The sequence below is a fragment of the Silene latifolia genome, chromosome 5 (assembly GCF_048544455.1).
Source record: "Silene latifolia isolate original U9 population chromosome 5, ASM4854445v1, whole genome shotgun sequence".
Classification (NCBI taxonomy): domain Eukaryota; kingdom Viridiplantae; phylum Streptophyta; class Magnoliopsida; order Caryophyllales; family Caryophyllaceae; genus Silene; species Silene latifolia.
This window is the reverse complement of record NC_133530.1, coordinates 6,861,442-6,886,182: the sequence shown is the minus strand read 5'-3', so window position 1 is coordinate 6,886,182 and position 24,741 is coordinate 6,861,442. Positions and strand designations below refer to the sequence as shown.

At 36.0% G+C, this 24,741-nt stretch overlaps 5 protein-coding genes across 7 annotated transcripts; 4 read left to right on the top strand and 1 right to left on the bottom strand.

Annotated features, from left to right (window-relative positions):
* Positions 1-1,620: 1,620 nt before the first annotated feature.
* Positions 1,621-6,670, bottom strand: LOC141656564 (putative disease resistance protein RGA1). 2 transcript variants are annotated; one of them, XM_074463508.1, is made up of 3 exons: positions 3,759-6,670; positions 2,340-2,463; positions 1,621-2,099 (listed from the first exon to the last, which is right to left on the bottom strand). In XM_074463508.1, exons 1-2 carry the CDS (start codon positions 6,602-6,604, stop codon positions 2,403-2,405), a joined length of 2,907 nt encoding a protein of 968 aa, XP_074319609.1. In that variant the 5' UTR covers positions 6,605-6,670; the 3' UTR covers positions 1,621-2,099; positions 2,340-2,402. The 2 variants fall into 2 exon arrangements, with proteins under 2 accessions (XP_074319609.1, XP_074319608.1); XM_074463507.1 differs by having other exon boundaries at positions 1,621-2,096; positions 3,759-6,669.
* Positions 6,671-8,579: 1,909 nt separating this feature from the next.
* LOC141654740 (uncharacterized) lies at positions 8,580-9,947 on the top strand. Its single transcript, XM_074461857.1, has one exon. It carries the CDS (start codon positions 8,580-8,582, stop codon positions 9,945-9,947), a length of 1,368 nt encoding a protein of 455 aa, XP_074317958.1.
* Positions 9,948-12,984: 3,037 nt separating this feature from the next.
* LOC141654739 (uncharacterized) lies at positions 12,985-13,731 on the top strand. Its single transcript, XM_074461856.1, has one exon. It carries the CDS (start codon positions 12,985-12,987, stop codon positions 13,729-13,731), a length of 747 nt encoding a protein of 248 aa, XP_074317957.1.
* Positions 13,732-16,320: 2,589 nt separating this feature from the next.
* Positions 16,321-16,740, top strand: LOC141654738 (putative zinc finger A20 and AN1 domain-containing stress-associated protein 8). Its single transcript, XM_074461855.1, has one exon. It carries the CDS (start codon positions 16,321-16,323, stop codon positions 16,738-16,740), a length of 420 nt encoding a protein of 139 aa, XP_074317956.1.
* A 1,657-nt stretch (positions 16,741-18,397) lies between these two features.
* Positions 18,398-24,502, top strand: LOC141656562 (65-kDa microtubule-associated protein 3-like). Of its 2 annotated transcripts, none has more exons than XM_074463504.1 (13): positions 18,398-18,680; positions 19,711-19,821; positions 19,906-20,112; positions 20,287-20,538; positions 20,652-20,861; positions 20,969-21,124; positions 21,410-21,569; positions 21,657-21,808; positions 21,932-22,019; positions 22,880-22,953; positions 23,058-23,132; positions 23,246-23,486; positions 23,924-24,502. In XM_074463504.1, exons 2-13 carry the CDS (start codon positions 19,750-19,752, stop codon positions 24,106-24,108), a joined length of 1,872 nt encoding a protein of 623 aa, XP_074319605.1. In that variant the 5' UTR covers positions 18,398-18,680; positions 19,711-19,749; the 3' UTR covers positions 24,109-24,502. The 2 variants fall into 2 exon arrangements, with proteins under 2 accessions (XP_074319605.1, XP_074319606.1); XM_074463505.1 differs by lacking the exon at positions 18,398-18,680 and adding an exon at positions 19,567-19,619.
* Positions 24,503-24,741: the final 239 nt, after the last annotated feature.

Below are 24,741 nucleotides of genomic sequence, written 5' to 3'. Positions count from 1 at the left end.
TGTTCATAGTGTAGTAATTGAGGTAATCATTAGCCAATGATTAAGGGGAATCTTTGGATGGTTTATAAGGTAATTTGTTTTATGCGTGGGTTGTGTACAGGAGGAAAGTTAGGTGGTATACGCCGTCTTGGGTGTGAATGAAGGGATCCCTTCTCTTGTTTGTCTTCCTTATATTTATAGTGAATAAATCTTAGTGGGTTTATTAGGGTTCCCTCACTTAATTATCTTGTTCCTCAAGGTAGAGTTTGGTAACAATTTGGCTTTCCTAATCCTTTTCGACATATTACGAGCAAAACTAAGACTATTGAAACGAGAAAAGAAAAGACGAACCTCTCCAAGAATCGCACCCTTTTGAGTTATGACTCATAACTCAAAAGGGTGCGATTCTTGGAGAGGTTCGTCTTTTCTTTTCTCGTTTCAATAGTCTTAGTTTTGCTCGTAGCTCATAACTTATGAGCTCCTTCTTTTGGTCGATCATAGTGATAAACTCATCCAACAAATCGTCAGCGTCGTAAACAACATCCTTAAGCTCGTCGTAAACAGTATCCTAAATTAATTTTTGATGATGTGGACGCTCTCAGATCGCTCGAAGAAACTCTCTTTTTTATATATATACTAAGATTTAATGCCCGTGCATCTATTTGTAATATCTTCAAATTTATGAATCTACAATAATCGCAATACTTATAAACTTGAGAAAATTCAGATTTAGAATATAAGTTGTTGATAATATTATATGAATCTTTACAAACAAAGTACTCCCTCAGAGTCGGACATTTGTTTACTTATTTTATTTTAGACAATTTCACTAAAGATGGGTGTATTGGTCTTAAGTATAAAACGGGACAAATAGTATGAATAAAATGAAAGCAGGATGCATAGGCAAAAGAGAAAGATTTCTCTTAAACGCTCAAGTGCGTGGTATGATACTGATCTGTTTTGATATTAATATCCGTTTTAAGGTGTCTCATTCATTTATTTACCTTTCTATACTGTGAAGGTTTTTGATGAGTAATTTGTAATCCATTAACTTAACTATAATCACAAAGTGTTGCCATGAAGCGTAAATATGAAAGGCAATATATACATCGCTCATCTAATTGATAGTATGTCAACTTTGATTAAGAAGTAAATTAGAATATGTAAAGTTAACTACAAAAGAGTGATAGTATGTATGAAGTACTTAAATAGAACACCTGATTCATGTATAGGGTGAGTTAGAATGATTTTCTTGTAAATGCTAAATACTCCGTGATTAATTCATACTGTAGTTGCTAAGGTGTAAGTATAGCTAATTAATTAATAGTAGTTGCTAAAAGCAATTAAGCACGAAGTACTTTACCTCATGCGATTTAATCAATGTAATAAATGAATTTGTTCAACATAATTATCTTGCTCATTAGATACTCCGTAAATGATTACCTTGGAAAAATATACTTCGTATTTTACAGTAATGTTTTTGATAAATCATTTCCCAACATATAAAGGTTCATCCTCGTCAATTGGAGAAACAAATTCTTGATTAAATAAAGACTTCAATATTCCAAGGAGTTTCCAACTCCTCCATAATGGAGGAGTTGGATTACCTAGGCCCCCTAGGAATTTCATGCGGGAACTTAATTCCCATGAATTCTATTTTCCTATGGAGTTGTATTCCAATGGGTAATCAAACGATGCCTTAGACTAGAGCGAGAACATTCATATATACATTCACAATCCTAGTGAATCCTACAAATCAATATCACGCCGTAACTACTCCAACAACTTAAAAGAGCAGAGTATATAAAAAAGACCAAAGTACACCCAATTGATCAACAGAAAAGAGAGAAATTAAATATCGTACTCCGTAACAAACAAAACAGAATTATCTTCTTGTGCTCAAGATCATCACCATCTCTCACAAGATGATCATCATCTTATAGCCTTGTTGTAATCAGCAAGTATCAAGACAACAACCAATCTCATAAAATTTCTTTTAAATGCACAAGTATCATCCAGTTACCCTTTTGTCAAAGTCTGTATATCATCACATTGCAAATGTTTTCTTCCGATAATAGCCTTTTACACACGAACATTTCGTCTCAAGATGCCTTACTCTGCTAAGACAATGAATGGAGGCATTATTATGTGAGATGGACTCACATTGTAAGACGGTCCATTTGTATACTCTTTTCATTAATAGTAATAAATGAATGATTTTTTTTATAGATTAAGAATCGTGTGTGAGTCAAAATTCAGAGTGGAGAATCAAGCCAAGTTTACGTAATTTATTCCTATAAAACAATACAAATAATAAAAACGGTAAATGTGCAAAAATAAACCCTACATATAGTGCATACCTTTTCAATTTCTTTTTTTTTTATTCTATCCATCTCTCGTTGGGCCCCCAAATCATTTTGGGATTAAGGCTCTGATGTTGTTGTTGTTGTTGTATCCATCTCTCGTTGGGCCTCGCACATCAAACTGATCGCGATAAGGAGAAATCAATTAGTATGATTCACACTTTAAACAATTCGAGCCCCTATAAGAAACTAAATACACAAAGGTACAATAAATTGTTATAGATGCTCAATTTGATCATATAGATGGACAAAATCAACATCTATGCCTTAAAGCTTGAAGACAAATAAACTAATAAACATGAAAAAAAAACGTAGATATTAAAATTTATGGATGAAGAGAGTCTGAAAACATCATATTTATGCTCTTTAGAAAGAGGTAGCAAGTAGATTGTTAATTAAAAACGTTTAAAATTCTATCTATTATTAAAGAAATTTTATCTTAGATATTCCTAAATCAATTGAAACCCAATAACCCCATAATACTATTCCTTAACTGATTCAAAAACGGTAGAATTAGATTGAATTTAATAGTTTCATGTTTATTAAACTTTTATTTAATTAATGTTTAGTAGTTCGTGAAAGCTGGACTCTCTAAAATCACTCGAAAAAAAGCTTTCTTGAATACTAGTACTAGTACTAGTATTACCATTACTATTACTATTATTATTATTATGCAAGACGATCTTATTAATTGAACAAAATAATTTGAAATGACTAATTTAAAAGCATGACATGTGTAAGTAAATTGTCCATATTTGAAGGGTAGGTATATGATTCATACAAAAAATATATACTCCCACTGTCTCAGTCAATAGTTTACATTTGTTTTATCCCCTTCACAAAATACAACAAATGTAAATTATTCATTAATTTCACAACTGTCTTTATATTAATCATAAGGCCTATTAAAGCGCCCAGATTCTGTTACACTTATGATGATGAGTACTTAATAATTTTGCTAGAGTTCGAGATAACAAAGATTTAGAGGCTACCTAATGCTTAGAATCAAGTACGTATCAAGAGACCGTAACTCCGTAAGGGATTGCGATATTTCATTTTTTTTTTTTTTTTGAATTATGTGACACCCGGATTTGAACTTCGAACACCTATTCAATAATGTTCTGTAACTTAATTTTAAAATAATCAAGGTCATTAAACAGTAGCTTTCAAATTAGTAAGGAGTAAAATAATGGAGAAATATATGTGAGGAAAGTTATATTCAATAAATTAGTATTTTTTGTTTATATATTTAGTTGAGTTAGTAATTTGTAAGTTCTAACTCCCTACATATTTTAGGAGATTTTTTCTGGTACGAAGATACCTCTCCCCGTAGAATGTAGTATCACTCCTCGACAAATTTCAAAAAGGTGCGGTTACAAGATCAAATCAAATATGTGGTAAGATTTTGAGATATACCTTGACAGGGTGGCATCGGCGTAATCTTGAAGAGAATCATATATCCATATTAGGCCTTCCGCAGTAGTACATGACATTTTCGGGCACTCGATTATCTTCATCCTTTTCAATCGAGGCCATAATTGATGTGGCTCAACACCAACTCCGTCCTCATTGATTACCTTAGATCCTCGTGACCAGGCTTCTAACTTTGGCAAGCCTTGTAAAAAAACATCTTCAAGGCAGGGAAATGATAACGGTTCCCGTTCGCTATATCCATTCTCCACATATTCCAATTTTGGCAAATCCACCAGCAGTAATCTCTTCAGATGACACAGTTTTCCCAATTCAGGAAGGCACTCCAACTCCTCACAACTTACAATTTTCAATGTGACAAGATTCGGGAGATAGCTTGTCAAGTTATCTCCCCTCGCCCAACTTGGCAATGTCACGCCTCTGAATTCCTCCACTGTCAACCCCATGAGATTAGAATGTGGTTGGAGCTCCTCCAACAATGCTTCCTCATACTCGATACTTTCGTAGCTACCTTCATCATGATTAAAAGCAAGCTCAATACGAGTGAGATGCTCCTTACTCCGTATGTATGCTCCTCCCCTATCGTCTTCCTTAACATATGTTGCATTTTTAGGCGCTTGGATATTAATCTCAAGGGAACCCTTCAATTTAGTCAGACTCTTTAGGTCTTCTAGCTGATCAAAACATTCCTTCACCGTCGAATTTGTCGACCCCACCATATACCTACTCAGTGTGTGCAAATAAGACAGTTTGCTCAAACTACCCAAAGGCAGATACTTCAACCCACCGCATCCTGATATATCTAAGATCTCAAGTTTATGTAGCTTTCTCAAATCTTTGGGTAACTCTTGCAATTCAAAACAATCAGCTAATTTCAGTGTCAGTAGATTATGTAGCTTTGTTATTGATTTTGGGAGTCCCTTAAGCATATGATTACATGAAAGATCTAAATATCTTAAATGCAGTAAGTTACCTATTGATTCAGGTAAAATTTCGAGTTCTAAAAAACTCAAGTCTAGAGATCTCAAGCGCAAACATTTTGTTAGTATCAGACCCATGAGTAATTCCGTGTCTTCCCAATCAACTCGAAGACAAGTACGAATGTGGGTCATAGCTGGAAACTTTTTTCTGAAATTCTTTTCGACAATTGACAGGTGACGAACTCTTTCATCGTCTAATCCGGTGGGATTAGAGCGCACTTCACAGATTTCTTTTCCTGCCACATCTTGTGCTATGTCATGTATAAGATCGTGCATCTTGAATGAGACAATCTCACCGTACACGTTCCTCTTTACATCTTGGAAGAAACATCTCCGTAACAAAATCAAAAAGCAGTCTTCAGCAGCATCTACTATGCTTTGACCCTCACAAAATGGAACAATGTAGCCTTGCGCCATCCAAAGGCTTATGATCATCTTCTTATCTATAACGTAATCCTTAGGAAAGATTGCACAATAAGTAAAACAACTTTTAAATGGGGATTTCAGATGATGGTAACTCAGTTTCAATATAGATTTGATGCCGTTTTTGTCGCCATGGCCAGCAATACAAGCCAATCCATTCTGTTGAAACAAATGCCATTTACTCTTACTCTGACCATATAAAAGACTACCCACAACTCTTATGGCAAGAGGGACACGAGCGCACCTTTCAACAATTTCACGACCTATTTCGACAAATTCCTCTGTAGGATTTGCTTGCCCAAATGCCATTCTCTGAAATAAATGCCATGAATGGTCGCTAGACAACCCCTCCAACTCGTGCTTGAGACCATTCCCCACAATTCTAGCGGTTTCCATGGAACGAGTAGTTACCACAACCCAACTTCCCTTTTTACCTCCCTTAATATATTTCTCCAACTTAAGCCATTCCTCACGATCTTCGGTCCATACATCGTCTAAAACAAGTAAATACTTATTTTCGGCTAGTTGTTGCCGAAGTTGGCATTGAACCTGATCGAGTGAGTAACCATCGCATCTATTATCACCCACAGCCGATCTCAAGATTTTAATAAGATTCTCTTTTACCCCCATCCTCAACGAAAACATGGCCTTCACTCTCGGGTCATTATACACAAGTTGAGCAAGCGCGGTTTTACCCAGACCTCCAATACCCACAATACTAACGAAATTACAACCATTAGGATTACCTTCAGAAGATAGCAACATGTCCAATAGTTTTTGAACATCGGCATCTCGACCAATAATATCAGTCTCATTGACATAAGAACAAGTCTCCTCCCTCCTAACCTTAATAGGTTCATAGTCAATCTTAAACCCAAACTTACCATAATCAACAGCAATGGCATCCAACTTCATCCTAATCTTCTTAACACTTTTCGACATGTTTCGAGCGAAACTAAGACGATTGAAACGAGAAAAGAAAAGACGAACCTCTCGAAGTATTGAACCCTTTTGGGTTATGAGCTCCTTCTTTTGGTCGATCACAGTGATGAACTCATCCAACAAATCATCAGCATCGTAAACAGCATCCTTGAGCTCGTCAATGTATAACTGAGCTTGATTGGACAATGACGCAAGACCATCTTGCTTGGCCTCCGCATCCTTGAGCACGGCTCTTACGGTGCACACGGTGCGCTTGAGGTTTTCTAGTTCCGACTCGTATCCGAAAAGAACGCAAATGTCTTTGAGCTCCTTGCATTGCAAGGCGGCGAACAGGGTTTGCGCTACGGATAACACTGTTCCGAGATCCATTATTTTCGTTGATATTTTGTGGTGTGTGTGGAAAAGTAGATTTGTGTGGTTGGTGTTGGTTCTTTTGTAGACTTTTAGCACACTGTGTGTCTGCAGAAACAAAAGGCAACTTCTCATTTAAATCAGGTTAGATACAAATTCTCATTCTAGACGGGTTAGATATATTTACGCACAAATTCTCATTTGTAACGGCACTATTCCGTTACAAGTTTGTGACCTTTTACAAAAAGCAAGTGAGAAGGCAAGTGGTAGAAAGGTTATGAGAGGTCACAAGCTTGTGACCGTCACAAGCAAGACGATTTGATGTTTACGTGGGATGATATTTAATCCGTTTTATTATTTGATAATGATATAGCACCACCAGATGATATCGAATCTCGGAATCACCCAAAACAAATAATACTTCCTTCATCCTATTTTTACACAAATTCTTGTTTCAGACGGACACTTTTGGTCTTATTTGTCAGACGAATAAAATATTGCCATTTTTTAAGAAAATGTAACCAATTAATTCACAAAATGTTATGACTAGAGGTGTCATTTTTTACCCTGAAAATGATGTGAACAATAATGGTAACATGTTATCAGAAAATAACAACATTTTATTGTAAAATGATGACATGTTACCCGTCTTATTTCAGACCAAAAGCAATGGTCTTAAGAAAAACGAACTGCTATTTTTATTATCCCCTCTCCATTTTTAGATGATTTAAGAAAAGATGATGAAATACCAATCATATATACGGAGTATCTCATAAATTAAAGGGAGTGAGAACAATATTTACTGGGATGAAGATGGTACTAGGCTGGTAGCTAAATAATTATCTAGAAGCAATATTGACGATTTACAACTTTTCCTTACCAAAATAAAAAACAAGATAATAATAGTGGGATAAATTTAAGAGGAAAATGGGACAATAAAAATGAGATGGATGAAAAATATTTTTTTTTTGCTACAAAGATGGAGGGATAATATTAAATAACTAATTTAGACTCATGCAATACAAATGTGAAAAAAAAAATATATATATATATATATATGAAGAAAAGTAATTAATAACATCAAAACATTACGCCCAGCTTAGGTTGCATAGACACTCCTCTTAATCGGCGTTTCCGTGTCGGACACGACACTCGTCGAACACACGTCAAAACGTGTCGGACACTTGTAAAGCCGTGTCTAACTTTCATCTTTTATTTGGGCACGTGCCCGACACGTATCCACGATATTTTGAGCCGTGTCCATGGTATTTGGACACACCTTCAAACGGAATCAAGTTGAATTTTAGGTAAATGGCGTGAATTGTTATATGGTTGAATTTGGTGGGGAAATAAGTTGACTTAGCGGTAAATGATGTTCTTTAGAGCATGTACTATAGAGAGGCCTCTTATTTTTGTTTTTCCCCTCTATTTTTTTGACACCTCAATTACTTTTTATCCATCTCATTTTTCAACATTTACATCATCTTCCTCTATTTTTCTCCTATATTTTTCTACAATAGAGAGGAAGTCTCATTCTTCCTCTTAAATTAACCATTACACATAAACCTTCAATATTAAGAAAAAATATAAGAAATTAGATACTCCCTCCACTTATCTATGTTCACCCCATTTGATATTGCACAAGGATTAAGGGTCTTCAATAAACAATGAAAAAGTACTCCCTCCATTCAACTCCACACTAACACTATCTAATTTGCACAAGTTTTAAGAAAGAAATAAACAATGAATAAAAGTACAATAGGTTTATCAAAAATCTGCTTTATTAGTTGAAAAGTAGATTGGATTACCAATACAATTAGGGATTAAACTTCCCACCAAAAATTACAAGTGTTTAAAAAGCCCACCAAATGAGCTGATTTTTTCAGTTTCCCCCCAAAAAACATCAACTCACAATTTGCATATGGATAAACCTGTCTTAGTTAAGTACTGAAACTGCTTACACCACAAATATTTACACCACAAATTTTTACAACTTCTCTGTTAGAGAAGCAAATACAGTCTGAAAAAAAAAAGTTCTCCATAAAAATTACAGTCCTTCTCAACCATAAATTACAAAACCAAAAGCTAAAAATTACACAATCTTCAATCAATGGGTGCCAAATGCCTCTCTGAAGATTCCAGGCATGAAGTGGCAATCTATTTGCTTCAGCAATCGAAACAAGGGAAGCTCACCCGTGGTGATATGAAGGCAGCTGCTCTCAGGTTTGGTGTGAAGGACAAAACTATCTCAAACATTTGGAAACTTGCAAAAGTAACAAGGGAAGTGGGTCAAGCATTAGATGTCAAGAGCAAAAGAATGGGTAACAAGAATAGGAAAAGACTACTACCTGATGTTGAACGTATAAAAACATTGGAATGGGGTCAAAGAGACACTATGGAAAGAGTCTCACAAAATACTGGAGTAAGTATTGGGACAGTCCACTCTTGGGTATGCCAAGGTTTATTAAAAGCACATTCAAGCCCACTCCATCCTCACCTCACGGATGCAAACAAGTACCAAAGGCTAAAACATGCTTTGAAGTGCTTAATAGTTGAACATGTTGCAGCAGATTTTGTAGATCTTAATGCAATGCCAATCACAAAAATAAAATTTCTAGAAATGAGCCATATAATCCACATGGATGAGAAGTGGTTTTACATTTCTTATGATGGTCACAAATTTTATGTGGTTGACGGGGAAGAGCTACCACATAGGAGTTGTCAATCCAAGAGGTATATAACCAAAGTTATGTTTATGTGTGCAGTATGTAGACCTATTTATTCAGAGGATGGGGAGTTGTTATTTGATGGGAAAATTGGAATGTTCCCTTTCACAAAACAGCAACCAGCAGCAAGGTCAAGTATAAACAGGCCAAGGGGTACAATGGAGACAAAGCCTATTGACTCTATTACAAAACAAGTAACAAGAGAATGCATCATAGAACAAGTCATACCAGCTATCAAGACAAAGTGGCCTGAAGGAGCAAGTAAAAACATTTACATTCAACAAGATAATGCAAGGCCTCACATCAAGAACAATGACCCAGAATTCATGGCAGTTGCAAATTCAGAAGGTTTCAATATTCAGCTAATTTTTCAACCTCCTAACTCACCAGATTTAAATGTTAATGATCTTGGTTATTTTAGAGCATTACAATCCTTACACTCCAAAGAAGCAGCCAAATCAGTTGATGAGTTAGTCAATTCAGTCATGCAAGCATATGTTGATTATGATCATTACAAACTCAACAAGGTTTTCCTAACACTTCAGTCAGTAATGGTTGCCATAATGAAAGCTAAAGGTCATAATGACTTTGCAATTCCCCACATGGGTAAGGATCATCTTGCTGCCCTTGGTATATTACCAAGAAATTTGGAGGTTAACGAAGAACTGGTCAGGGAAAGTATTGGGTTTTTACAAGAGATAGGTCAAACAGAAGGCCTAGAGTACTTGATGGGTGAATTAGGAATGAATTAGGTCAAACAATGTTATGTGAATAGTTGTTTAGAATATCTAAGTAATGAATTAGGATGTCCAATTTTTATGACATTTGTTTACAATATAAACATTTCTATATTAAGATATGTTTAAGATGTAATCAAATTATGTACAATGTAATGCAAGACGTTCTAATGCAATGAAACTTTTGAAATGTATGTGAAGAATGCAATGTTTAGTTCAAAGCTTTAAGTTAACTTCAGTTTTAAGCTAAATTAAACATCAACTCTCAGGCCTAATTGGCCTCATCATTGAGTTGTGTCAAGTCTTAAGCCTTCCTACACACACAAATGAAGGTTGATCATGTTTAACACACAGTCAGACATTCATTTATAGACCATGTGGTGGCTTAAAAATTTCAACAAAATGGCCACTATGGTACTGTCAATGCATAAAATCTAAAGTGCTCTCAAACCATTAAGGTTTCATCATCACTGAGCCACATAACTCTCAGGCCTAATAGGCCTCATCATTGAATTATGTTAAGTGGTAATGCCTCCAACACACACACCCATAGAAGGTAGACCATGCTATGTCCACAAAAAAACAGTAATCAACCAGGCAACAACAGACAGTGCTCTCAAACCATTAAGGTGGTGATATCATGGAGCTATTACTGCAATTTAAATGGACAAGCACACACACTCATTCAATGGTAGACCATGTGGTGGCTTTACTACTTCAAATTATGGCCAGTTAGGATTAACAAGTGTTTCAAATTTTTTTAGCTCTCAAACCAGTAAGGTATTTATATCATTGAGCCAACTCTCAGTCCATAATGGAGGACTTCACTGAGGTAGAAACAGGCAACTGAACATCAGAAATCAACAGTCAGAAATCAACAGCTAGAAACAGGCAACGTAGGGAAATGAAAGAAAAACTCAAACCAGTCGAAAATGAAAGAAAAACAGACGAATCCTAACAAGCTCTTTTCTTTGGTAAGTTCCAGCAACAATTCCACCAGTAGCCTCCATTGAAGCTACCCAAAACTCAAAACTCTAAAATGTGATCAAATTTTGTGGGGAGGGGTATTTTTGGGAGATCTAAAGTGGGTAATTGCTCAAATTGTAAGAAATTTGAGCAAATGAGATGGGTACATATCATACACACCTCTGCTTCTTCGTCTCCCTCTCTTTATGTTAATGAGATGTGATCAAAAAATTAAAATAATGATAATAATACTGTAAAACACAATAATTTATGTTTAAGTAAACAAATGAAATGAGAGAAATGTTTATAATTAAGGCGTTTTCGGATTTGTTTAGATGTGTTGGGTGACAGTCTGTACTTTAACAAACAGAATAAATACAAATGAAGGTTGAAAATGAAAAATACAGGAACTTTAACATACATGCAAAATTCAAACCAGTTGAAACAAAATTCATCACTCCTAACATATTCCTAACAGCACAGCACCAGCAGTAAAATAGATGAACGAAAAAAAAATCAAATATAAGAGAATGGGACAAGTACCTCCCTATTTTGGCTTCGAAGAATATTTTGCAATCATTCTCCTCTCATAGTTTTTGAAGGCAACTGACTCAACAAATCTGACAGGAACGTCCACAGTAGGAACGTCGACGGTCTCTTCGACCTTTACCCTCTTATTCTTCATATGCTCAGTGTATCTTGTGACCATGGCATCATATTTAATTGAGGCTGGTGATTTCGGCTCCATTACAAGTTTCAGAGGCGATCTCGGAGGAGATAGCCGAACATCATCAACAGGAGATCTACGAACATCATCAACAACAGCACCGACCTCAATCTCACGTTTCTCTTCATGGCGAAACGTATAAGGAACACAGAAACCAAGATCGTCAAACTCAGTTTCCCCAACTTGAGTCCCTAAATCATCCGGACTCAAAGAATCAGGGACACAAGTTGTAGGAGGAGGTGAATTAGGAGGAGGTGACTCATTATGGTTAGGATTAGGTGAGTTAAGGACTGATTTCGATTCATCAAATTCATCATCTGATGAACCAAAACTGTACCAATCAAGAACGCATTGCAAGCACTCTTTGGAACAATTTGCATGTGGCTTTTTCATCATGAAAAAAGATGAAGATTTGAGAATAATTACTGATAAGAAGAGATTTGTATAAGTTGAAACTCAGATCTGAAAATTTAGAGAGAAAAAGGAGGAGGCGGCGTGTATGGGGAAAATTTAGAGAGGGAGAGGATTGAGGGAGAGTTAGGGTTAATGGGGAAGGATCTGGAAGAGGGGAGTAAATAGGAATGGGTAGTTGAGGGGATAGAGTAAATGTGGGTAGTTCTAGGATTTTTTGAACGGTTTTGGGTATATGGGGGTGGGCCTCAGATTTTTTTGGAGGGAGTAATTAGTGGGTTGGATTGGGTTAGGGGAATTATTAGTGGGTTGGATTGGGTTAGGGTAGGTTTTGATGGAAAATTAATGTGGGCCAACAATGGCATTTTTTGTAAATATTGAGTTTTAATTAGGATAAAATGGGGATATTATTTGCCAAATAAGGAAAGTGGTAGTGTGGATTTGAATGGATGAAAATGGTATAGTGTTAGTGTGGAGTTGAATGGAGGGAGTATTCAATAGCATGCAAGTGGGGCTTGATGTTAGCTTCTAAACTGAAAGGCTTAATACAAGGTTAAGTTAATTAACAACACTTCAATTATTTCATTTCCCTCCAAAATACAAGGAGTGGGAAATTTAAATTGTCATAAATGTTTCCCCCCAAAAACCTTGGGTTCCTAAATGTCTGATTACATAAACTTCCAGTGAAGCATATTACAGTACATCTCTTCCAAAAACTAACCTAGCCTACATATTTATACAACTTCTCTTCCATATTCTTCTTCTCTTACATATTCTTCTTCTTTTTCTCTTACATATTCTTCTTCTTCTTCTTCTCTTCCATCTTCTTCTTCTTCTCTGCCATAATCTGCACTTCAAAAATTTGTTAGTCACAAGTTCAATGATAAAATATCAGCGGCAAAAATAAAGCTTAAAATAGAAAAAAAACTTACCAACATTAATCAAAAAATGCGTGGCCCAAATCTATCAAATGATGATAGACATAGAATAGGATGCTATTTATTCGAGAATAGCAAGGATGGCAAACCAATAAGAGGCTCAATGAACGTTCTTGCAGCAAAATATAGTGTAGACAGGAAAACTATCTTTGAAGTATGGAGGGTTGCTAAACGTCAAAGAGAAGATGGTGAAGCTTTGCAGCTGAATTCCAGAATTAAAGGTAAAAAAGGGAGGGAAACACTTGAAGTACCAATAGACAGAATATTAGCTACACCAATGGGAGAAAGGGGATCACTGCATGCATTTGGTGAAGCTATTGGTGTCTCAGCAACAACAATATTCAATTGGGTTAAACAAGGCAAACTTCGAAGCCACACATCAGCATTGCACTCAAGTCTGACTGATGAGAACATGTTCAACAAGTTAATATTTTCACTTTCAAAGTTGAGTTATGATAGGATATCAAACTCTTTGAAGTTTAAGGACATGAGAAATATAGTCCATATTGATGAGAAATGGTTCTATATCACACAAGATGGAGCTAAGTTTTTTCTATTGAGTGAAGAAATTGATCCTTATAGACATTGTCAAAGCAAAAGTTTCATCACTAAAGTCATGTTTATGGCTGCCGTTTCAAGACCCATTTATGATGGAGATGGTAACCTTTTGTTTGATGGAAAAATAGGGATATTTCCATTTACCTTCCAAGATCCAAATAAAAGGAATTCAAAAAAACAGACTGTTTGGAACTCTTGAAACCAAATCAGTGGCTTCAATAAACAAACAAGTGACTAAGGATATGCTAATAAATAAGGTGATCCCAGCCATTCACAATAAATGGCCAGCATCAATGAACAAGGAAATCATCATCCAGCAGGATAATGCAAAGCCACATATAAAGGGTAATGACATTGACTTTCTAATGGCAGCTAACTCAAATGGTTTCAACATTAGTTTGACACAACAACCACCAAATTCACCCGGATCTCAATGTGTTAGACTTGGGTTTTTAACTCAATACGGTCATTGCAAACAAAAAAGAGAGCAAGCACAGTTGATAAGTTGGTGTCCAATGTGTTGGACGCTTGGGATGAAGAACCAGCACAATGCTTAAGTGATGTTTGGCTTAGTCTACAAGCATGTATGTTGGAGATAATTAAGCTAAAAGGGCACAATAACTATAAGGTACCACATCTGAAGAAAAAAGCACAAAGGTTGGCAGGAACTTTACCAAGAAATTTAGTTGCAGATGAAGCAATAGTTAGGGAATGTCTTACTCATTTACATGTAAATGGCAAATAAGCAAACTTAGATGCAATAAGTGTGCCTCTTGCCTTAAATCATCCCTTTTAGATGAGTGTTTATAACTTAAACATTCTTTTCAGATAAGCATTCATGTACTTTGTACAAGGTGAATCAGGCTCATCAACAAAATCATCGTGTTCAAGAACAGTATCCACAAAACTCCCTAAATCACCCGGATCTTGGGAGTTTTGACCCGGATCTTCAAACTCCCTCTCTTCAACCGGACTCCCTTCCTCCAAAGCCCCTTCACCGATCTCTTTTTCCTCCTTCAAAGCCACTTTCTGCTTCACTTCCTTCTGGTGTTCCTCTGCATCTTCCTTCTTTCTCTTTTTCTCCTTTGCATGTAACAAAAAATATAATCAGAACATTATAAAGAGTATGAAAATACTCCCAGAAACAATCAATGAAAACGATCTATGAATATGCTCCCAGAATCAATCAATGAAAAATATAAACACAACATTATAAAGGATGTCACCTAACCTTGTTCTTATGTAGTGAATATGTCAGACAAAACGATTGATTAAGTACTTCATTATATTCGATCTTGAACAACGCAGAAGGATCAACATCACAACCGTCAAACCCATCCTCCGTATCTTGAACAATGTAGCCATGAAGATCAGAATAATGTAAAAGAGGATTTTTTTTCGACATTAATAAAGGAAAAAGAGAATACAGTAGGAGAGGAAGTGAGGGAATGAGAAAAGAAGAAGAGGCAGCAGGGAGAGTAAGGGTTTTTTAGTGAGAAAACCAGATCTGAATAATGGCAAAGAGAGAGAATAGGGAGAGTTAGGGTTTTTTTTAGTGAGGCAGGAGAAGAATGGCGGAAGATTCTAGAGATGGGGATGTAGGGTTTTTGACGAGGGAAATTTGTAATGGGTTGGGGTAATGGGTTGGGTAATATGGAGGGAGTCATTAGGCTAATTAGAATTGGGTTGGGTTAGTCTTAATGGGTTAGTGTATTAATCAGAAAATTAGGCCCATAAAGCAATGGCACATTTTGTAATATCATAAGTAGGACAAGGACACTTTAGTCATTTACTTTACTAATAAAGGAAATAATAGAAATGAGGTGAAGATAGGTAATTTGCCAAAAGGGGGAAATGGGGTGAACATAGGTAAGTGGAGGGAGTATAATTGATTGGTTGAAGGGCACAAGGGCCAATGTACTCCTTCCTCTAAAACTAGAGGAAGTCCTCTTCATCCTCTTGCTAAGAGGATACTCCATACTTATTCCACAATAGAGAGGACCTCCTCTTAGATGAGAGAGAATGCTAAGAGGAGGGTAAATCCTCTCTATTGTACATGCTCTTAGACTTGTAATGAGATGTCGAAATAGATTGATTATAAGTTGGTTTTTGGTTTTGGAAATGAGAATGAGTTATAATTAACGTCAAGTTTTAACTTCACTTATTTAAATTTAATATTCAAATACTTTTTCAAAAATAAAATCGCACATAAATAACTATAAAATATACATTTTATTAAATTTAAATGACGTGTCCCGTGTCATAAATTTCATGAGATGCCGTGTCCGTGTCGTGTCGGTGTCCGTGTCCGTGTCCGTTTTGGTGCTACCTAGCGCCCAGCTATGAAAGTTCTAATATTTGAGAAGATATTCGAATTCATAATAGGATTACGTCTTGTACTTTCTTTTTCCTAATTTGTTATATCTTGTTCACACTATTATTATCTCTTATACCTAGTTTATTAGGATATAATATCTCTTGTAAATCTCTATAGTTTTAGCAATTACCTCAACTTAGATCTACTCTTATACTTGTATAAATACATTTTTACCTCATCAATATAATTTTAGCTTTCAGCTAAGAAACTTCTAGTATAGCGTAAATCACCTATTTTTGCTAGGCATGATTGAATTAGGAAACTAACTTGTATTCCAAGAAAAAAAGTTCACCTCTATATATATACACAGCACGTCTCACACCAAAATTATCTACACATAACAAAGCGTACGCTGTCGATCATCATATATTGTATTTTTCAAGCGATTTAATTAATTAAACAAAGGAGAAGATGAGTAACATGAACGATCCACCTCTATGTGCAACCGGATGCGGATTCTTTGGGAATCCAACCCAAAACAATCTTTGTTCTAAGTGTTTCCGAGATTCGCTCAAGCAAACACCCCTACAACAACAACAAACTCGTACTAATACTACTACTATTATTCGTAGCAACAACAACAAAGACGACGTGGAAACTAAGGTTGCTAATGAGGGCAAGACAATGAAGAAGAGGTGTGGTTGTTGCAAGAAACGGGTTGGGCTGACGGGTTTTGAGTGCAAGTGTGGGGAGGTGTACTGTGGATCCCACAGGTACCCAGAGTTGCATTCTTGTCCGTTTGATTTCAAGGGACTCGAACTTGAGTCTTTGTCCAAGACTTTGTTTTCTGCGGCCGAATGCAAGGCTGATAAGCTTCATTACCGATTGTGATTAGTGGTTAATATCGTCTTACTCCAATTAGGATATTATTAATTCAGGTTTTTTTTTAATGTTTCAGCAGTAATTTTATAGTAATTGTAATTATTTGTTACAATCCTTCATCCTTGAATTCCTAATATATTACGATTATGACTTTAAAGTCTTGTTCTTGAAGTTTACTGTAAGAAGAAACAGTTAAAACAGCGGGGATGTAGCAAAGAGTACTGTAGTTGGTAAGTCTTTCAAAGAGTATCAAAAGAGTCAAGAATTACGAAGTCTTATTACTGATTTAGTGGTTCGCCTCACCACCTCAATTATTTGTTTAACTTTTGATTAAAATACCTCAAAAAAATAATAATGATTAACAAATAACAAATGTGTTGAAAGGAGAGAGTAGTAATTAATAATTCATGTTTTGTATGGGTGAATCCGAACTCCTCCTTTTTAGCAAGGCCAGATCTTTATTACTTCTACTGTGATGCGTGTACTAGGACATGCATGTATAAATCTTGGAAACGGGTTAACTGGGTTTTTGTTCGGATTTAGGTGATCCTTAACATTTATGACCTTTTCCATACCAAGACTTTAACACTTGTGAAGAATAGCACAAACTTTAATTTGTCACAAAACTGGGAGTGTATGACTGTATCACAATCTCTTAGAGCAATAGCAATAGAAGAACTCTACATAAAGTTCTTATCTTGTCATGTCACATTTCATTAAATATGTAATTGGTATTCACAATTTTCAAAGTCATGTTTGGTTCTCAAATTTCCATGTATAAACAACCAAGTTCTTATTTTAGAACTTAATTCTTAAAATTAAGAACAACCTTATAGTTGCAATAGAAGAACTTTTTATTTTGGGTTCTTATTGATAACCTCAAAAATAAGAACCCCTATTGCTATTGCTGGGCCAAATTCTAATCTAAAATCAAGTATACAAACAAGTTAATCTGGACTTATTTACTCTCTAAATTTTGATCATTAGTAGTCTCTCTAAATATACGTAAAATTACATAGTTAAATTCTTCACATTTCATCTATTTAAATAATTATTTTTATAAAATAGTAGGTATAGCCTTATATATTGCGAGAAAAAAAAATAGTCGATATTAACTACTCAATTCAAATGAGACAATGACCCTGTTTGGTAAACAACGGATTAATATTAGCAGAAGCAGATTTAGAAAGCAGATTTGACTAGCAGAATGATTTAACAAGTTTGACTAGAGATTTATTTAGCAGAATTGTTTTAGAGGTGTTTGGTAATTGCCGATTTTAGATTAGCAGATTGTTTACATGCTTTGTAAAATGACAAATAAGGATATGATAAATTATTTATTAAATATATAAAAGGAAAGTTAGTATTTTTTAAGGGGTAAAGAAGACAATTTTTTTTCTTTCTAATCCGCTAACCCAATATGCTGGTAGGTGCAGCATATTGCAAAATAGCATATTGGACCCCCAATATGTTATTTCAATATGTCATTAACCAAACGCTCTAAATAACATATTTGTAAGTCAAACATGTTAAATCACTCTAATATGCTGAAATTTGGTCAATATGTTATTTACCAAACATGGCCAATATAAATGAAATAAAGAAAGTAATAGTCCTCCCAACATTCAATATTTATTTATAGGTAAAAATGTCGATTTCGAGTGCATCTAGTCAATCTATAAAAAATATTTGAACACCTTAATATTTTTATTTTTTATGAGTAAGAAAATACCCAATAATAAGAATAAAATAGCGTTTCCCTCGTATTTCTGTTATACTCCTAACAACCTGAGGCTCTTCCTCACACCTTTAACGGTCGACTTTCTCCTAACCACCTTCTCTCTCTTCTTTCATCATCATCATCATCATTCATCATTTCTGGACCTCCATCACCATCATCATCATCATCATCATCCGATTTTCGGCAACATTATTTCTTAATTTTCAAGGTAACATATTCATTCGCTTTCTGCTTTTTCATCATCGATTGCTATTTTTACTTTAATTCCTTTCCCCAACCGTTATTGATGTCGATTTTCGACTAAACCATTAATTAATTAGTTCAATTCAGCTATTTTCGAATCGCAGAAACCCTAATTCCTCATATTTTATAATTAGGGATTTTCCGTAACATCGCGATTTCTTGGCGTAGCTATTCGAAACATTATCGGAAATTAGGTTTGATTATTGTGATTTATTAGATATGTTTTGTTATATCTTCAATTTTCTTGTTTTGGTAATTTGATTTTGTTGTTGGATTGTTCTTTTCTACATGTAGCCTGTAGGCATAATTGTTGATGGAATTGTGTTTCTTGGAAATTTTAATGCGTTGCTCAATGTCATTAAGAGTTGTGAGTATTTTTACGCCGATTGATAATGAATTCTTGTGTTAGACGGTCTTACACGTGACGTGACACACAATTTGTATTTTTAAGGTCATTGGTGCGTCCTTATGTGTAATGTAAGATCTGCAACAATGCCATTCGTCTAAGTTTTCGTATGTCGTGTTTAGGGGTTTAGGGTTATAAGATGGTAAGTAACTTGATTTATAGTATTAGGCATAGCTAAGCAATTGCTGTTATAATTGGGTGTACGCAGAACAAAATTTAGGTCATTCCCCAATCATTTGTTTACCTTTAATTAAAATACCTCTCACAAAGAATATAAAAAGTAAACAGATGATTGGGACAGACGGAGTGTTATAACTTATAATTGATTCACTATCTGCAGTCGTAGTGCGAATTGTTGGTAAATTTTTTTGGTGATTTCACTATTGTTTAGTGGCTTAACGCGTTTCATCAACTTTTCATGGAAATTGGATTGTTTTTCTACCAGGTTAATAAGTATGAGCAGTTAAATTCACTGTGTTGTTCTTTAGTCGTCAATATGTATGTTTTAATTATCCAAGTAAACAAAGCGGGAATTTATCATTTTGTTTATGTTCAGTTTTGCTAATTATTACTTGCAATCCTACTGTAGATTGATGATAGCTGGTTGTGGTTAAAGTAGCATTTAAAGATGGCTAATATTCGAAAGAATCCTCTTCAACAAATAGAATCTACTTGTGAATCTCTACTATGTGAACTTCAGGTATAGTGTCAGCTTATATGTATCTACATTATTATTTTTCTCATTGGAGATTGATCTTGTTCCTTTTGTATACGGGCCTATAAGGTAATATGGGATGATGTTGGCGAATCTGAAGCCACTAGGGATAAGCAGCTAGTTGAGCTTGAACAAGAGTGCCTAGATGTATACAGGAGGAAAGTTGATCAAGCTAACCGTTGTAGAGCTCAGATACGACAGGCTATTGCTGATTCAGAGGCAGAGCTCGCAGCCATTTGTTCTGCCATTGGAGAGCTGCCAGTACATTTTCGGCAGGTAAGCGTGTGGTACGTGTTTGCAACCTTGCTAGGAGCTTTAGAAACTTTTTAGAATGTTGCCAAGAAGTTTGGTATGTTAACTACAAGTTTAGATTCATAAGATTTTGATGGGATTCATGGTAGCTACTACTGAGATGAGAATGAAATTACTCGTTTGTGCTTGCCATTTCAGGGTGACCAAAAGGCTGGTAGCTTAAAGGAGGAGCTTAGTGTCATTACTCCACAGCTAGAACATATGCGAAATCGAAAAATAGATAGGAAAAAACAATTTCTTGAGGTCATTGGACAAATTCAGAAGTTATCAACTGAATTATATGGATCAGAAGGTGTCGATTTATCCAAGGCAGATGTAAATGAAAATGAACTTTCACTAAGAAAGCTTGAAGAATTGCAAACACAGTTACAGTCCGTACAAGAGGAAAAGGTGCGTTTGAACTGATTAATTGTTCCCTCGCCTTTTGGTCTTGTTGGTGTGCTTGGTAATTTGTCTAGGAAACAGTTTCTGCAAAACTTATGATCGCAACCTTTAATTTGCAGAGAAATCGTGTTAGGCGGGTAATTGAACATTTAAGTGGTTTGAGCTCTTTGTGCTCTGTCCTTGGATTTGACTTCAAGGAAACAATAGGAGAACTGCATCCCAGCTTAGCTGATGCAGAAGAAACACGTAATATAAGTACTGAAACACTTCAGCAACTTGAGTGTGCCATTGTGAGGTTGCGGGAGCAAAAACTCCAAAGGATGCAAAGGGTACATATAACGCTTCTCTTCCAAACAATTTCTTGTAATTGTTCTCATGTTTTATTCTTCAGGATCTTATTTGCTTGTTTTTTTCACTCCCCGCTACAATAATACAGCTCCAAGATCTTGCAACCATGCTATTGGAGCTTTGGAATCTAATGGATACCCCAGTTGAGGAGCAACATGCATTTCAAAATGTCACTTGTAATATTGCTGCATCAGAAGATGAGATAACAGGAGCCAACATGCTCTCAGAAGACTTCATTAAACACGTATGCTGCAGAGATAGTGTCTCGATGTTCTTGTTTTAAAAACTGTACCCTTTGTTTGGATGGGGGGATTTGGAGGGAAAGGGGCAGATACCCTTATTTAGTTAGCAAGTTGGATCAGAGGGATCTGAAGGGGGAACTAAAAAGATATCCCTTCAACATAGGAAATATTTAGAGGAAAACTCCGATTTCTCTATTCTCCCTCTGCTCCCCTTCAATCTTCTTTTTGTATTTAAACAAAGGATTATAGTTTTCCGAAAACTCAGATGCCATATTGCTATTTTGCAGGTTGAGGCTGAAGTTTGCAGGTTGGAAGAGCTGAAATCAAGTAAGTTGAAGGAACTGGTCCTCGGGAAGAGGGCAGAGCTGGAGGAAATCTGTCGGAAGACACATATGGTTCTTGAATCTGATACCGAAACTGAACACCTCATTGAGGCAATAGAATCAGGTATCTCATTTTCTACATCAATATATATCTGTTTGTTTGTTTATCTCCCTTTCCTGTCTTACCATAATGTATAATCCTTGACTTTAGGAGCTGTGGACCCTGCTTCTGTCCTCGAACAAATTGAATCAGATATCGGCAAGGTAAAAGAGGAAGCATTCAGCCGCAAGGAAATTCTGGAGAAAGTTGAGAAGTGGTTATCTGCTCGTGAGGAAGAGGAGTGGCTAGAAGAATACAATCTGGTATAGCTTGGATTAATGTTATCTTATGCCCCTACACCTGTTTCATTGGTTTACAAATTACAAATGCTACTAAATGCTACACCTGTTTCATTGGTTTACAACAAATTACAAATGCTACTTCAGGATGAAAACCGCTACAATACTGGAAAAGGTTCTCATCTCATACTCAAGCGTGCAGAAAAAGCCCGTACTTTGGCTAGTAAGCTTCCTGGTAAGCACCATATCACTATGCATAAGGTGTAAACTACTTTGTTCCCTATAAGTGAGATGCATTATAGTATACTCCCATGGTTGCCTCCAATAGTTTTTGTCTTCTTTTCATGTATTTTATGTGGCGGAGGTTGGAGAATGATTGTGGAACTCCCTAGTCTACTTGCATGTGCGTACGTGAAAAATGAACCAAAAGCAATAAACTTTTTGCTGGGACACAGGGACAGAAAGAAGTATTCTAATGTACCATTGAGAGATTTTGAGTGTGCATCATTTGTGATGGTGAAAATGCCTTAGGACCTGTTAGGAACAGCTATTATCGGTAGTAGTAGTAGCTTAAATTAGCGTGAAAGGTTTAATATGCAAAAACCATGCTCGAGGAATCAACATAGAATTGGTGTATCAACATTTGGGGCTGTGGTTGTCTAAAAGAGAGTGAAAGCTTCAATATATAAAGCTGTTCTACTGTGCACACTTTTAAAATTTAACAATGTGATTAATTTTGTATGAGTGTATGATAATGAGTCCTTTTTCCCTTGTTGTATCAACATAAAATTGGCATATTCTAGTTTTGGTTCCCCGGTAATCCAGATAAAGCCGGATAGGCTGGCTGGTTGAAGGTCTCTGATTTGAAGTACCTCTAGTTAGATAACAGGGGTGTAGCTGTACAAATTCTTCCTGTAGACAGTCAGACATACGTATGAAATCACGACCTTTCGTCGTGTACAAGGGATATGCTTTCCTGGCTAATCCATATATGTTTGTAACAATTAAATCAATGATTGTTTTACAGCCTTAAATTTTCACTGCAATCCTTTAGTTGAGCTAGTTTATTAAAACTATGCTTATTTTGCTACACAGGGATGGCGGAGACATTGACTGCAAAAATTATAACTTGGGAGAATGAAAGAGCGGACACATTCTTGTATGATGGTGTAAGTATCAAGTATATTGCCTTTGAATAATGTTCTCTCTCAGATTGTCTAGTGACTATCAGGATTCAACTCTGCGATTAAATATTTTGTTTGTCTCTTATCAGAGTCCTTTGCTTTCAGTGGTGGAGGAGTACATCACTGTCAGAGAGGAAAAGGACCAAGAAAAGAAACGGCACCGGGTATACTGAAAGGATTTAAGCTCAATTTGTTTTTTCTACTTTCGTTATGCGTGTTTGTTTTTGCTATATTGTCAATCTGAGAAGGAAGTTAACAAGGAATATCACTGATTCAGGAACAAAAGAAACTTCAAGGGCAACTTACCGCAGAACAAGAAGCTCCTGTCGGTTCTAAACCAAGCTCTCTAAAGAATCTGAAGAAATCATCTAGAATATCGATTGGAGGAGGCAATAAAAGAGCTCCTGCTGGAGGAAGTACGCTTCAGACTCCTAGACCGAGTTCATCTCAGTCTAACAGAGGAACACCAAATTCCCGTCCTTCCAAGAACAATGACGACTCTGCAGCACAATCAACTGGTATGTTTTTATAATCCATTGTCAGTTATATTATTCTTGCTGTTGCAACAGTTTCAACACCTGCCCTTGCATCATTTTTATCTCATGCTCTGACATTATAGTGTTCATCATGGGAAAACTTGTGTCGAGCCCTGTCGGCCCTCCTTCTTGGTGTAACTTCCTGAACAACAGGGACATCTATTGATTTTTGTTCACATGTTGAAATTGCATCATATAGTTTCACTGAGCTGGAGACTCCTTGTTCTTTGGCTTTGAAATATTATTGAATAAAACAAAATGACTCCTATAATTTTCATGATTCTTGTATTGCGAGCAGCTGACTGTAGGCAACTCAGTTTTCATTACGAGTCATCCTGAAACAGTCTCTTTGTATTTTTACACGGTTTAACTGTTTATGGCTGCAAATCAAAGTAATGTTCCTTTTGTTGCATTTGTAGCAAAGAGAGCGTTGGACATTGCTAATCTCCCCATGAAAAATTACTCATTTAATGGTCGTGAATCCGAACCTGCTGTTGCTAGAAGCCCATTCTCGCTCATATCTTCAACCTCGTCATCTACAGCAAATGGAGAATATTCTGATGAGCAGAATATTCCACAAGAACAGCAACAAAACAGTCACTAAGAAGGATAAAATAGCCACTAGTGACACACTGACACTCTTCTCCAGCCTCCTTCAAAGACGATTCCATCATCAGACAACTAAAACTACTTTCTGAAAACTCCGGCACTCGCACACCAGGATAGTGAAGAGATAGAATACTCATTCGAGGAAAGAGAAGCTGGCTTTTTAGCGGTTTTGCCCCCCTAAATACAAACTTAGAGAGAGCAATAGAAATTATAACAATGTAAAAATCTTTGCAGGGAACGATTCCATTTAACTAAATTTTGGGTTTTTCGTGTTTCCTGCACTAGTACAACATGTTTTTCGGTTGTTTGTTCGTTCTTGAATCTGGATATTTGTAAGTAGTAAGTTGTAAGTAATAGAGCATTTAGTAAACTGAACTTTTCTTTGTCTCATGTTGATAAAGGATTTTAATCTTTTTCTTCTCAGAATCTTTATGGACTCAGAATTCTGCTGGTTCATTGATCATCATTTCGTATTGTTGCCTGTTGGAGACTTGGAGGTAATGGTTGGGGGGAAAGCGGTGGTGATCAGGGATCAAGAATGGTTTTGGGAGATGGTGGTGGTGGTGGTCGACAGCGGCAGGCAATTCTGGTGGTTGATCTGGGTGTGGGTAGTGGCTTAGTTGCTCGA

Excerpts from the sequence above, each read along its gene's own strand:
- LOC141656564 (XM_074463508.1), bottom strand. The coding sequence starts at position 6,604 with ATGAGAAGTTGCCTTTTGTTTCTGCAGACACACAGTGTGCTAAAAGTC. Across the intron at positions 2,464-3,758 it reads GCCGATGCCACCCTGTCAAG|TTTGATGTGCGAGGCCCAAC; the intron begins GTATATCTCAAA and ends TATCGCGATCAG.
- LOC141654740 (XM_074461857.1), top strand. The coding sequence starts at position 8,580 with ATGGGTGCCAAATGCCTCTCTGAAGATTCCAGGCATGAAGTGGCAATC.
- LOC141654739 (XM_074461856.1), top strand. The coding sequence starts at position 12,985 with ATGCGTGGCCCAAATCTATCAAATGATGATAGACATAGAATAGGATGC.
- LOC141654738 (XM_074461855.1), top strand. The coding sequence starts at position 16,321 with ATGAGTAACATGAACGATCCACCTCTATGTGCAACCGGATGCGGATTC.
- LOC141656562 (XM_074463504.1), top strand. The coding sequence starts at position 19,750 with ATGGCTAATATTCGAAAGAATCCTCTTCAACAAATAGAATCTACTTGT. Across the intron at positions 22,954-23,057 it reads ACACATTCTTGTATGATGGT|AGTCCTTTGCTTTCAGTGGT; the intron begins GTAAGTATCAAG and ends GTCTCTTATCAG. Across the intron at positions 23,133-23,245 it reads AAGAAAAGAAACGGCACCGG|GAACAAAAGAAACTTCAAGG; the intron begins GTATACTGAAAG and ends TCACTGATTCAG.